This window comes from Nelumbo nucifera, chromosome 4 (genome assembly GCF_055504915.1).
Source record: "Nelumbo nucifera cultivar China Antique chromosome 4, China Antique-T2T, whole genome shotgun sequence".
In the NCBI taxonomy this organism is placed as follows: Eukaryota; Viridiplantae; Streptophyta; class Magnoliopsida; order Proteales; family Nelumbonaceae; genus Nelumbo; species Nelumbo nucifera.
Window position 1 is genome coordinate 92618027 of NC_142652.1, and position 14663 is coordinate 92632689.

The 14663-nt window shown below is 37.0% G+C and overlaps 2 protein-coding genes across 7 annotated transcripts in view; both read right to left on the bottom strand.

Annotated features, from left to right (window-relative positions):
* The window catches only part of LOC104611020 (kinesin-like protein KIN-UB), a 48815-nt gene continuing 34152 nt past the window's right edge, over positions 1-14663 (bottom strand). For 3 of the 6 annotated variants that reach the window (XM_010277927.3, XM_088903451.1, XM_088903452.1), the window contains exons 13-19: positions 5796-5934; positions 5597-5689; positions 2241-2366; positions 2023-2151; positions 1288-1431; positions 682-810; positions 1-602 (exon numbers count right to left, since the gene is read on the bottom strand). In XM_010277927.3, the coding sequence (XP_010276229.1) occupies positions 442-602; positions 682-810; positions 1288-1431; positions 2023-2151; positions 2241-2366; positions 5597-5689; positions 5796-5934 (921 nt within the window). In that variant the 3' untranslated portion in view covers positions 1-441. The remainder of the gene's footprint in view (positions 603-681; positions 811-1287; positions 1432-2022; positions 2152-2240; positions 2367-5596; positions 5690-5795; positions 5935-14663) is intronic. The other 3 variants (XM_010277933.3, XM_088903450.1, XM_010277940.3) reach the window with 3 other exon arrangements.
* On the bottom strand, positions 5941-14655 carry LOC148800856 (uncharacterized). Its single transcript, XM_088903453.1, has 2 exons — positions 11118-14655; positions 5941-10832 (listed from the first exon to the last, which is right to left on the bottom strand). The coding sequence occupies exon 2, from the start codon at positions 10220-10222 to the stop codon at positions 9284-9286; it is 939 nt and encodes a 312-aa protein (XP_088759579.1). The 5' UTR covers positions 10223-10832; positions 11118-14655; the 3' UTR covers positions 5941-9283.

Consider the following 14663-nt stretch of genomic DNA (forward strand, 5'->3'; position numbering starts at 1 on the left):
TAAAAAATACACATTTTTTTCATTGCATATACATCGATTTCTACAACATTTCTCTCAAGAAGCTATACTTCAACGGTCCACTTGAATAAAACAATACATCGGAAACAAGAAAAGAATATAGACAAAGGGCTCTACAAACGTACCCATCTAGAATTATGATTACAAAGGCCTACACCCTTCTAAGTTCTAACAAAATTTTAAATGGACCTACCTATCTGAATGCCCGCTTATTCATCCCTAAAAGATCAAATCTTCTCGTGCAAGCGACAACAGTGCGATCTATAATCAGCTTTGGCTTCTCCACGCTACTATAACTAGTCTACACAGAGATACCACAGAGCCTACCACTAGTTAGCTTCAAAAACTCATCTTTGGCTTCTCCACACCACTACAAGAAGTCTACACAAAGATATACCACGAAGAGCCTACCACTAGTTAGCTTCAAAACTCTATCCGCAATCGCCGCATTTCAGCTTGGAAGGTAGGGCTGGAGGTCAGTGTCCGTTGGGCAAGATTCCTTATGTCCTCCCGGGAACAGTCTCGGGAAATACGAACAAGCTCCCATAGAGCACCACCACTAATCATGTCCTTTGCATTCACTTCTGCAAAATAGAAACCACCGCTTTCAGGCAACCAAAAAAAATTCTGGTTTTGGGGTCTTGAATAGAAAGACCCACTTACCATGCTGTGCCAGGTGACACAGAGCAAGCTCAATATGGCGTCTGATTGGTGAGGCTTCATTATTTGCATTTTGTACAATCCAAGGAAGCGCTCCATCATCAATCAAGAATGACCTCCCAGTCTTTGACCCTGTGATATTAAGCAACACCAGTATCACAACACATCAATATAGCATTCCTCCAGTCCTTTGTCTTGATTCCAAATTGCATGTCTAGCTTAGATAGGTTTCCTTATTATTTAGCAGTAACTCCCGATGAAACATGAATAGACGACTGAATAACTAGGGTCTCTTCAGTATCTTATTGTGAAAAGTAAGATACAAAGAAAAATAAAACACTACAAGGAATACACCATTAGAAAGTAGGGGTTTTTACGATCCACTCCACCTCAGAATTCATAACTTCATCGTACAGTTTGGGTCAGTGTCAAGGGGGGAAAGATGCCAAATTCACGGGGGGATGGTGTTTATAAGTGGAGTGGATCGTAAATACATTGGGGAAATAGTTCCCCTATTCTGAGGTGGACTGGACCGTAAAAATCCCTAGAAAGTATTGACACCTGCAAACAATTGCATACATCCAACAAAAGTGTTTGCCTAAGACTCACCCTGTGTCGATGCTCTAGACTCGCATTTTGCAAAGTTGGCAATTCCACGTGCAACTTGGGCAAGAACATCGGGATGTCCGCATCTCACCATTCCTAGCAAAGCCTTAATACCACCTTCACCTCTCAGTTTAGTTTGTAGCTTATCTGGACAAAAAATATGTAATAGTAGTTAGTGACAGCATGTACCTGTCAGTACCTGTCAAAAGACATGCCTACAAGAGAAACTCTGGAAAATAGAAATGTGGCTGAAATTTATTTAAAGACAATGGCACAAGTGAGGATTCAATCTTGTTTGGTGGATTGCACAACCATGTCAGTTTAGCCATGCTAAATCAACTTTGTTTTCTTTCTTGACAAGCAATAATGAAAGCAGTTTATTCAAAGAATCCAATTGATAAATTAGCAAGATGACTTCTAACAATAAACATTGTAAATTTCCCATCAAGATGATGAGCCAAAAGAAGATAGGAAATGGGGCTATTTTTTGGGAAGATAACCAATAAAGCTAGTAAGGTGATTCATGACATATACTGATGATGTACAATCAGATTTCTATATTATCTTCCCTTCAGTAATCATTGTCATTAGTTGTTTCCCCCCTTCCCTTGAGGTTGTTTCTATTTGTTATCCAACTTATGTTTTATTTCAACTCCAAGCAGAAACTTCTTAAGATATAGCATTGCCAACAAGACAAAAAACTATAACCAACAAGACAAAAAAGATGTGGTGGTTTACCATTGCCACAGAGATTTGCAATGGCTCCAGCGACCATTCGGAGAGTTTGAGGATCCTCGGCATCAGCTGCTGTCATCGACAACAAACTAATGCCACCTTGAGCCATTATAAGTTCTTGGTTTGTTTCTGCTAAAATTAATGATGGTTAACACCACAATATAACTGGTAAAAATATGTGCCCAAACAAAAGCAAGACAGAAAACAACCTAAAGACCTACCACTCATTGCAAGGTTAGCAATTGCTCCTGCTGCTACTCTGCATATCATCTCATCCTCTGAGCTTCTAAGAAGCATCAACAAGGAAGTAAGGCCACCAGCTTCAACAATCTTCTCTTGATTTGCTTCTGCATATGACATTGCAAGCAGATATAACTACTATGACGGAATTCCCTTCCTGTTACATAAACAGCTAAAGGATGGTGTGCAAAAATACCTGTGAAAATAGCTAGAACACTGGCAAGAGTTTCATATCTATCTTCTTTATTTACCAATTTTAGTTAAAAGGAGCAAAAAAGCAGTCACATAGGAATAACAAGGAACTGAATACATTAAGAAGTTCGTAAAAAACAGAATGGCACTAATTTTTTAAGGTAACATGCATGATAAATGAAAAACAGAAATGTCTCAGTATTTTTTTTAGATGTAAGGTACAATCACTAAAGCAAAAGTGATTGCATTGCAATTTACATTTTTTCTAAAAAAGGCATAATTTGTATCACATTTTAAATAAGCTTTTCAAAATACTAGTAAGTATGCATGTGCTTTGCATGTGGCAATTTTTTATGACAGTGATAATAGCAAATAATATGTTTCTAAAATTTTTTAATATTTTTATGTCTATAAAAATTATTTTTATTTGTCACACTATGATGAATATATGATATTACATATGTGCCCAAATGTTTTCTACAAATTTTTTTTTGTATTTTTTATACTTTTGTGTGTTTTCATCTTTTTTAGTTATTATTATTATTATTTAACTTTGCCCAGAAGGTTGAATTGTTGACTCTCCACTCATTTTTTGGTTGGTTTTAAATTTGTATTTTATTTCTATCACCAATAAAAACAATTATTTTTTATCACACTTATTTTTCTTTAATATAGGATTCAATGAAGTAATGAGAGTTAATACCTTAAATATAAGACTTAATGAGAGGGAATTGAATGAGAAGAAATGTAGTAGTTCAAATTACATTTGTCCTTATAGAGAGGAACCAAATTAAAATATGAGGATATTTTAGTCAAACAAAAGTTCCACACTCTCATTCACTTTTAGTAGTAGTATAGAACTATAGATATACAAAATGAACCATATGGCTCACAAACAATGTACAATTTCTAGTTACAAACAGAAAGGGTTGACAATGACCAAAAAAAGAGTAGCAACAGAAAATTCTCTTTCTATTTTAAGGCTATACTTGTCTTTATTAATTTGGTTTTTTAGTTCAACTTGATTCCAAGCATACTTGCTTAAGTAGTTACTAACCAATATGAATTGATAGTCTACCATCAATTTCCATTTGTTGCAACCACACAACTACGTAAATCAATTTTGCTTTCTCTTCCTCTGACTACTAAGATGTTTCAGTTTACAAGGTTCTCTGGATACCAAAAGAAGAGCTGTTTAGTTCTACATCAGTGAGGGGTTTAAAAAAGAGAGAAAATCTTGTGGAGATGTGTTAGAGCAGCTGTTTGTTGGACGGTGTGGGAGGAAAGAAATCAAAGAACTTTTCATGAAAAAGAAAAAGTAAGGAAGCCATCATTGAATTAATATATGTTAGGGTGGTTCACTGGGTCAAGTCTATGAAGCTCTTTGAAGCCTATTCAGCAGGAGACATCATTAGAAATTGGAAAGAAGTGGCTTGGACTGCTCCCATGTCTACTTCCCTTAGTCCAGCTTGGACTCCGCCAGCCTTGGGATTCATTAAATTGAACTTTGATGGCAGCAGTGAAGGAAATCCATGCCTTTCAGGCATAGGTGGTGTTTTCAAGGATGAAGAAGGTCGAATTATTGCCATGTTCTCAGGACCTATAGGTTGGGGGGATTCATTGAGAGCTGAAATTTTGGCAGCTCTGGAAGGGATCAAAAGAGCTAAGCAGCTGAAAATCAGTGATCTGTTGGTGGAAGGTGACTCTCGGCTGACTGTTAGATAACTGCAGTCCAGTCTGTGGAAGTTTTCAAATGAAAAAAATAAAATTAATCAGTTAACTAAAAATATGCAAATTAGGGTTCAATGGGCCAAGAGGAGTGCTAACTCTATGGCAGACACTTTGGCTAAACAGGGGGTGGCAAGAACAAATTTCTTTTGGGCTCTGTTGTAATCTGTTTTTTCTGTTTTGTCAGGGAGGGTTAAGAAATTTTACCCCTCCCTTCTTTTTGTAATTTTCTATCTTTTTCTCTTAATAAAGGTTGCTGTTATTGATCAAAAAAAAAAAAGATAGAGCACCTCATAAAGAGCAATTATAATGAACCAGCTCATAATTTAGAACAAAGAACAGCAGCAAGAAACTAGTTATAGTTCAGAATAAGTCATCAGTATATATCAAATGTGAATGTGTGAAGTAATAAAATATGCATAATGTAGATATAATATAATATTACATTTAAAGGTACCTAGTATACAATTCCAAATATTTAGCAAACATTTTTTTTGATGAATTATTTAGAAAACAATTTTTCAACAATACTATTTTTTTATTGGTTTTTTCAAAGATATTACTTTCCACAGACAGGTGGCATTATCAGGGTAACATTTTGAAGATAAAATAAAATGAACTGCTTGGGCTGCAACTCAAGCATACATAATCCTCCTCTTTTTGGAATCAAGGATAGAATGTTACAATTTTTGTACTTGTGCTTTTTCCTTGCACCCACATCTTAAACTGAAAAGCTAACACAAGTAACAAAAACACCTTGAATATGTATGAATCCCTTTTATTCATGTCCCATGTTGCAAAATTGTACTTTTTCTCACCATACACTATCTGAACACATTTCCCTACCCAGAAACCCAACAAATAGAAACAATAGTGTCATTAAATATAGGCACCAGGTGAAAGAGTTGACATCTAGACCATAAGGAGTTGCCTATTCATATTTGGAGAAGCCAAATAACTCCCACGTTCCAACAAGATTGGGTTGTTTTAAAAAAATCATGAATTAGGGTTTCACTATGATACCAGAATGGCATGGCACTGGAGAAACTTGTAACCAATAAACTGGTATCATAAATGTGGTAACCACACAGATGGGATTTATCAAAATTCACCCAGGCAGGGGGGGTGGATTGATTGGTCAAAGCTCTTCCGGAATCACGTATTTCTGGCAGCACAGTTATTTTCCTAAAAATTAAATGATGAAAAGAACATTTAAGACTGCAATATTTCACCCTTCTGATAACTAAGTTTTCACCAGGCATAACTAATCTCAGAGCCTTCAAGAAGCATGTCAAGGTAGATTGCACTTGCAATTTAACTGCAAAGCAGTACAAGCAGGATTCCTTGAACACGAAGCAAAGAAAGCAGCTATATGAATAAAATTAAAGAAACAATCAAATAAGTACATAAAAACTACCTTCTGCAGCTAGATTTGCCACCACTTTCACTGCATGAATCCGCACATCAGCATCTTCTGATTCAAGCAATGACAGAATCTTTTGCAATCCCACTGTCAGGTTAAGAGTCTTTTCTTAGAAAAAAGAAAAGAGCTTGATTTGAAACCATCAGGGCATAGTATAAGCAGTATAACTCATCCATTCAGACTTTTTAAGTACCTTGCTCAAAGAGTTTGGCAATTGAGGCTTTCGGTCCATTCCCTGGATCTTTGAGATGTGGATGCCTGACTTGAGACATAAGAGAACCTAGGCCGTTCAAAAATTTTCCGGAACCACCTCTGTCAAGACTCCTCCTCGTCTGCAAAGATGAAATTTATGCATCAAACAGGAAGAAAAATTTATCCAAGTACCATGTTCTAAAAGAAAGATGCATAAAGAAGCACAAGGGCTTAAGTTTGCAGAATGTATTGGTTAAATGAGATTTGAAATATGTTATGAGGAGGCTGAAGAATGATTGCAGTGGGAATTTGCAGGCACAAGAGAAATTGAACAGATAGCTAGGGGAATCATCTTGGACTGGAGTTGACTCAGATCAGCAAACAACCTACTTGATTCCCTAGCAGGCAGGGGGTTTACAGGGATCAATTGTATTGAGGATTAATAAATTAGTTTAATGTGTAAATAGTACACGGGGGCAAGTAGTACATAGCCTGTAAACTTTACCTAAATTCTTTTACCACGATTAGTAAAACTTTTACTGTTACTCCTCAAAAAGGAAAAGTGCAAGGGACTTGTGCCCAAGGTGAAGGGCAAGGTGCAAAATGAAACAAGGCGCAACTTTTTGAAACAAATCAAAAATATAAATACATAAAAATGGAAACCTCAACTTTAAAACAAATGTTTTGAAATGCTTATTAGCTCAAATAAAATACATAAGCTTAACACAATACAAATTAAAGGTAAAAGTGAAAGCAAATAAATATGGATTGCATTTAAATGCTTCAAGCACTCGACAATTCAAGCATGTAATACGCTCCTCTGATGGTCAGATATAGATATGGACACAGACATGGATATGGGTACCCTTTTTTTGTCTATGGGCCTACACAACAGGGGGTATCTAATCCCCCAAACCCTGGTAAAGGCGGGATTTGATCCCAAGTCTCTGCTATAAATAGTCAGAGACCTTACCAACTGAACCAGTCGGTACCTTCAATATGGGTACAGAAATACAGGTATCCAATGTAATATGCTTATATCATGCATTTTATAGCTAAAAACTTGATAAAATTTATAACATGTGCATAGATTTTTATAGTATAATTTGTTAAAATACTTCTGATATATTAAAAGTGTCAATTATATATGATATCGGTACACTAGGTATGTATTGGTTGCAATTCATTCTATTTTAGGGTTAGGGATGAGAGATCAGTTATATTAGTGTTGCTTCTTCAGTGGAAATTTTGCTAGCTGAGAACCTACCTGCAACAACTAGGGTTTCAAGTATTCAAAATGACTTTGTTTTTTGTTTCTTCCCAAATGAAGTAGACACAACACTGGTGTACAAGCACCAATAAGAGGTAATTTTAAAGTTGGACCATTACAATGGTGTAAAACACATCAGAATGTATTAAAAGCATGGTTTCAAATGTCGCCAAATGTCGCTAATGTCGCCCGACATATGTCGATGTCGAGGCTCACTGACATGAAAATGGATGGTAATATAAAAATTACATTTAAAATATTTATTAAAATGTTGCCAAATGTCGCTAATGTCACCCAACATTAAAATATTTATTAAAATCAGAAAATGTTTATTAAATTTTATAATAAATCATATTCTACATTTAATATAAAAAATCAGAATAAATTTAATAAATTTTATACTAAATCAAAATTTATTATAAATTTAGTACTAAAAATCATAATAAATTCATTAAGTGTTATAAGAAATCAGAATTTATCATAATCTTAATACTACAAAAAGGAGAATCAGTTTATTAAATTTATAATAAAACATAATGTATTATAACTTTAATATTTAAAAAATCAGAATAAATGTATTTCTATTTACTAGTGTGAAATAAATACATTAGAATTTATAATAAATCCGAATTAAAAAGAAGAAAAGAAAATATCAGATAACCTTGTAAAAACATCAAAATGCATAATAAATCAGTAAATCATCATTTACTAATTTGTTATTGATCTTAGTTTCTTAGCTTTATATAATGGTTGGGAATAAGATAATAGTCTAGAAATATGTATTCATGCTTCTTTTATCATTTTACAAAATATCTTTGCATATTTCCACATATTTCATAATATTTCCACAATGTTTCTAATTTTTACAATATTTCCCCACGACATTTCCGACATGTCCTATATTTTGGTAAGCGACATTTCCATCGACATCGACATTTTAAACCTTGATTAAAAGGTGATGAAAACAGAAAACAGTTTGTATAAAATAATTGCAAAAGTTCTATCCCTTAGGATTAAGAGAGTTCTCCCTTCTATTATTGCACCCAACCAAGGTGTGTTTGTGGAAGGAAGACAAATCACTGATCAAATCCTGATTGCAAATGAGAGTCTGGAGAGCTTTAGGAAATCAAAGAAGGGAGTGGCTTGCAAACTAGATCTAGAGAAGGCCTATGACCTAGTGGATTGGTCTTTTTTGCTAAAGGTGTTGAGATGTTTTGGTTTCGAGAACAAATGGTGCAAATGGATTTGAGGTTGTGTTAGAAGCTGCCATTATTCTATTTTGGTTAATGGAACTGTGGTTGACTTCTTCCCTACCTTGAGAGGGATAAGCAAGGTGACCCTCTCTCCCCTTTTTTGTTCACCCTGGTTGCAAATGTCCTTGGGAGACTAATTCAAAGAGCTTATTCAAGGAACTTATTGAGAGGCTAGAGAGTAGGAAGGGAGGAAGTTCCACTCACCCACTTGCAATTTGCAGGTGATTCTATCCTTTTTTGTGAAGATAGGGACATAAATTGGATTAGAAGTTTAAAATTGAGAATACAACTCTTTGAGCAAATGTCTAATCTCAAGGTAAATTTTGATAAGAGTTGTATTGTGGGGGTAAACATGGAGAGGTTTCCATTGTGAAGTTTCGGATTGGCCTTTGACTTATTTAGGCCTCCCCTTAGGAGATAACCCTAAGGAAGAAAGCTTTTGGAACCTGGTGGTGGAAAGATTCGAAAAAAGACTTGCTTCTTGAAGGAAAAATTATCTTTCTTTTTGGGGGGGAGGACAGCTTTGATTAGGTCTACCCTAGCTGATCTACCTGTTTATTTCTTGTCTGTGTTTAAGATCCCCACTAAGGTATCCAATAGGTTGGAAAAGTTGATGAGGGTCTTCTTGTGGGAGCTAGGCGATGAAAAAAGGGACCATAGAGTGAGTTGGAAAGTGGTGACTAGGAGTAAGAAGTTAGGAGGTCATGGGATAGGGGGTGTCAGGAAAAGAAATATGGCTTTGTTGGGAAAATGGTTGTGGAGGTTTCCATTGGAAAAGAATAAATTATGGACAAAGATTGTGACTAGCATTCATGGGCTCTAGATAATCAATCCCATATGTCTGTGTATAGCCTTTTGCAACCAGCCTAGCCTTGTACTTTTCAATGGTGCCATCAGCATGATATTTGATAGTAAAACCCACTTACAACCTATTGGATCATTCCCTTCAGGCAAATCAACCACTTCTTAAGTGTCATTCGTGTGCAGGGCATCAATTTCGATTCTCATAGCATCCCTCCATTCTGGAATAGTAAGAGCTTCTGACACGGACCTAGGAATTGGGTTAGAAGCAACAAAAGAAAGGTAGGCAAAATATGAAGGAGAGAGCAAACTATAAGAAAGGTGTTTGGAAATGCAATGTGTAGTACATTTCCTTTTTCCTTTCTTAATAGCAATGGGGATATCAAGGTCTGGGAAGGATGGCTCCAAAGGGGCTGTAACAGTACTTGTTGTCTCATCTGTAACTGGAAGAGCATGAGGCTCATGTGTTGGAGGGGAAACAATCTGCTCATTTCTGGTTCTCTGCCATTGGTACAACCTGGGATTAAAAAGAGGGTGAGGAGGTAAAGGAGGAGGAATAGGAATACTAGAATGAGAGTGAAGTGGTTGATCCTCCCTTAACTCATTTGAAGGAGGAAGAGACTCAGCAAAAGACTCAACTGGGACAGGAAGAGGAAGAGCCAACACCTGTGACAAATCCTCCCCCTTTGGACAATGTCTCTCCGGAGAAGAACCATAAAAGGAAGAAAGCTCATCAAAGGTGACATCCATTGAGACATACTGAGTGCCAGTCTTCGGATCAAAACAATAGTAACCCTTCTGTGTGGGGGAATAACCAAGGAAGATACACTTGTGGGCTTTTGGTTCAAATTTATGTCTCTGGACACTTGGGATATGTACATAACAAGTGCAGCCAAAGACACGAGGAATAGGAAAAATATCCTTGTCCGGATGAAGAAGATTGAAGGTAGACTTAAACCCTAAAACCCTGGATGGCATACGGTTTATAAGGTAGGTAGCAGTGAGAATAGCATCACCCCAAAATTTTGTAGGGGCATGTGAGGCAAAATAGAATACTTCTTGTAACTTCAACAATATGTCTATTTTTTCTTTCAGCAACTCCATTCTGTTCTGGGGTCCTAACACAGGCGCTTTGATGAATAACCCCTAAATCAGTGAGATAGCAAGTCAGGTTTTTCTCAAAATATTCTTTTGCATTGTCGAATCTGAAAATTTTAATTCTGGTATCAAATTGGGTTAGGACAAATTCATGGAATTGTCTCACAAGTCTGGGAACTTCATCACGGGACTTCATCAAAAATATCCAAGTGAATCGAGAAAAGTCATCAATGAACAAGATAAAATATTTGTAGCCACCCATAGAAGGTAAGTGGTAAAGCCCCCATACATCAGATTGCACAATATTAAAAGGAGAAGAACATCTTTTATTACTCAGAGGATAACTGTTTCTACAATGTTTTGACAGTTCACAAGACTCACAATGAAGACTGGACAAACTAATTCCCTTAAACAATTCTGGGAATAAATGACTTAATGTAGAAAAAGAAAGATGACCCAAACGAAAATGACATAACATGACTCGACTGATGGACTCTGTAGATGTAGACCCAAAAGCAGCTTTTCCAGGTTGTTCATGGCACTGTCCAGGAGTATCCAGCAGATATATTCCATTCACCTCACGGCCACTCCCAATCACCTTCTGAGACTCCAGATCCTGAAAAACATAGTAGGAAGGGAAGAAGGTTACACAACAGTTAATGACTTAGGCTACTTACAGATAACAAGTTTGTATTTAGTCTGGGGACATGAAGAGCAAAAGGAAGAACTAAGGAGTCTGTAGCCTTGATGGTTCCTTTGCGGGAAATAGGGGCAAGAGAGCCATCGGCTAGGGTGATTTTGTCACGTCCAGGAAGTAAATCATATGAAACAAACAAAGTAGAAAAGCTGGTCATATGATCAGAAGCACCAGAATCAATAATCCAAGGGATCCTACTTTTACCTGAAAATGTTGTATGATTGGCAGAAGCCCGTATACCTGAATGAGCAAATGCAGAAGAAGTTGAATTTCCTAGAGGGTTGGAAGAAGAGGTAACACCCTCTAGGTGACTGATCATCCTCCCAAACTTCTCATAATTTGCTTTCATAGCTGCTAACTACTCACTAGCCGTCATCTCTTCAGTTTGGTATCTGTCACTATTTGGACCAACAGCAACATTAGCACTCCCTGCCTTTATATTATCAGACTTCTTCTGAAACCGAAGTGGTAGGAGCTTAGGATGCAAATTTTAGCACTTGTCTTTAGTGTGTTTTGGCTTTTTACAGTACTCACAGATAATCTCTTTCTTCCTTGAGCTACTTGGGAGTCCCTGCAACCCCCTTGGGTTTCACTCCCATGTTAACAAAGTGATCATTTAGACTAGCCCCTTGGACCTGGACAAGTCTTCTGCTTTCTCCACTACTTACCAAGGCATATGCTTGAGATAGTGAGACACTATCCTTGGATAAAATATTTTGCTTTGTAATGTTGTACTTTGGATTTAACCCTGTCAAGAACTCAAACACCTTGTTTCTCTCAACCAGCTTTTTGTAGGTCTCAGCATCCTTAGTGGTGTCCTAGGCTACAGCTTCTATCAAATCTATTTCTTGCCATAAAGACTTCAGTGTTAAGAAGTATACAGCTAATGGTTTCTCCCCCTGTCTCAAATTCTTCACATCACTTTTCAACTTGTAAACCCTGGCCACATTTAATTTTTGGGAATATGTTTCAGCAACACTATCCCAAATTTCCTTTACTGAATTCATCCACAAATAGTGTTGACTAATCTGTGGTTGCATTGAGTTCACAAGCCATCCAATAACAATATAATTTTCTTGCATCCACTTTTCATATGATGGATCATCTTCCAGATGAGCCTTTTTGCTCTCGGAGATAAAACCTCATTTGCCTCTACTACAAATATAAATTTTTACTGATTGTAACCAAGCCAAATAATTAGTTCCATCCAACTTGACTGTGGTCACAGCCAGTAGAAAGTCTACAAAGGCTCCCGGAACTTGTCCGGATTCAGCAACATGCTTGTTTTCAAAGTCTGAGGAGTTCATCTTCTTAAATACTTCAAAAATGACTTCAAACAACTTCGAATAACAACAAATGAAGACAGAACAAAAACCGTGTTGTGAGCCAACCTCTATGCAGCCGTACCAATAACCTACGTCACACCCGGAAGTTGGGAGAAACAGAGAAAACTCAGCCGCTCATTGTAGACTTCACAGAATACCAATCCACTTGATTCGATCTTCAAGAAGAATGAGTAGGCCTTCAGTCACTGAGTGCCCAGGTCAAACTCTCTATGGGGCCTGCAATAAGATTTCTCCAGAAAATTAGGGTTTTGGGCAACACACTTGAATCTGTCAAGAGGACAACAAAATCAGTCCCCTTCTCTCTAGAAACCACTAACAACTGGGCTGATATAGGTTTCTTTAACTATTCATACGATTCAGTTCTCCATACACATTGTGTATGGAAAAAAAAAAGTGAAAAAAAGGGAAAAAACGAGCCTGCTTTGATACAAAGAAGAAAAACAGCCTTTTGAGAAGAAATGACTGTTTAGAAAGTTGCAAAAATTCAAAAGAAAGTAGCAGAAATCAGAGTTCAAGAGGAGAGAAGAAGAAGAAGAAGGTGGCGGCAACTTGGGTTCAGAGAGAGATTTTCGAACATAATCTCTTCTCTTACTCCCTTAATTCTATTTCATTAAGTTAAACTTTAGTAATTTATAGAGAAGCCCCTAGTTGGGCAGAAAAGTAAAAAGACATAACATAAGAAAGAATAAAACCCAGATTAAGGCCCATTACAGCAAAGAACATAAAAGATAAAAAAGGATAAACAGCCTATGGGCCATTCGGCCCATCTTCTCTACAGACACCTTCTCTTGTGCCTCGTTTTTTGATACCTTATCTCAGCCTTTTGCTCCTCTTGGGTTGCCCTTCCCTGTTATTGAGATTTGGAGCAAGTCCATTCCTCCTCGGGTTGGTAGTTTTTGTTGGGAAACTTTCCTAGAAATGATCAACACAATATCTGCTTCAAAGAAAGAGACCCAATCTTTGTTTATCCCCTAATAGGTGTTCCCTTTGCAAAGCTGATGGGGAAATGGGCTACCACCTTTTGGTTTCTTTCCGCTTTGCTAAGACTATTTGGGGGTGGGTTTTTTCCCTTTTTGTTGGGTTCCCCTTGTGGATGTGCAAAGCTTGTTTTCACCCTCCTTCAGTTGGCCTAAGAAAAGAGGGAGAATGGTGTGGAGATGCATTAGGGCAGCAGTTTGTTGGTCTTTGTGGGAAGAAAGGAACTCACGTATCTTTTCTGACAAGGAAAGAACCTATAAGAGTTTAATAGAACTGATTCTGTTAAGGATGGTTCACCGGCTGAAATCTGTGGACCTATTCACAGATGTCTCACTTAGGAGTAGGCAAAAAAACTGAAAAACCGAACTGACCGGTATACATATATTTCTATATATTTTATATATTTATGTATATTATATGTTTTATATATATTATTTTTTATATATTATAAATTAATAAATATGCATTATATATAAATATATATTTATATATATTTTTATAGTATATATTGTAAAAAATTAAAAAACCAAAAAACCGATGGTTAATCGAACCGGTCAACTGGTTAACCGATTGGCTTCGGTTTGGTTTCGGTTACCAGTTTTCCAAAAACCGATAGTACTAGTTCAATTACAAAAAAAGGCCCACGGTTCGGTTAACCGAACTATGAGCACCCCTAGTCTCACTAGCTGACTTGATGAGAAACTAGAAAGAGATAGCTAACACTGCCCAATTTAAGAGGTCTTCTAGCCCCTCTTGGACGTCCCCACCTTATGGATTCATAAAACTGAATATTGATGGCTGTAGTGTGGGGAATCCAGGGCCTTCTAGAATTGGGGGTGTGTTTAGGCATGAGGAGGGGATTATTTTAGCTTTGTTTTCAAGCCTTATTGGAGAAGGAGACTCACTTAGAGCTGAGATCTTTGTGGCTCTGGAAGGTATCCAAAAAGCTAGGGACCTGAACATCAGGAGGTTGATCCTTGAAGGTGATTCAGAGGTGGTGATTAGATGGATAAAGGAAGACAACAGCTGCATGCGGAGGTTTAGCAATGAAAGGAAGAAATTCAAATGGCTTACTAGGGGTATTGAGGTGAAGCTCAGCTGGGTGAAAAGGAGTGCCAACTCACTTGCTGGTGGTCTAGCCAAACAAGGGGCGAATAGGGATTCTTTATTTTGGGCTAATTTCTCTTATTTAATAAAAGTTTTCAGTTACTGATAAAAAAAAAAAAAAGAAAATATATAAAAGGAGAATGTTTGGGCTGAAATGCAAGGCAACCTAGGTATGCACCTTTCGAAAGGAGTTGTGCCTGGTTGAAGTGAGGTGCAGTGTTAAAATGCACCTCTCCTATGTGCCTAAGCACACCTTCCAAAACACTGACGACCACTTCTGTAAAACTAAAGCTAATAAGAACTTAAGCACATACACAGA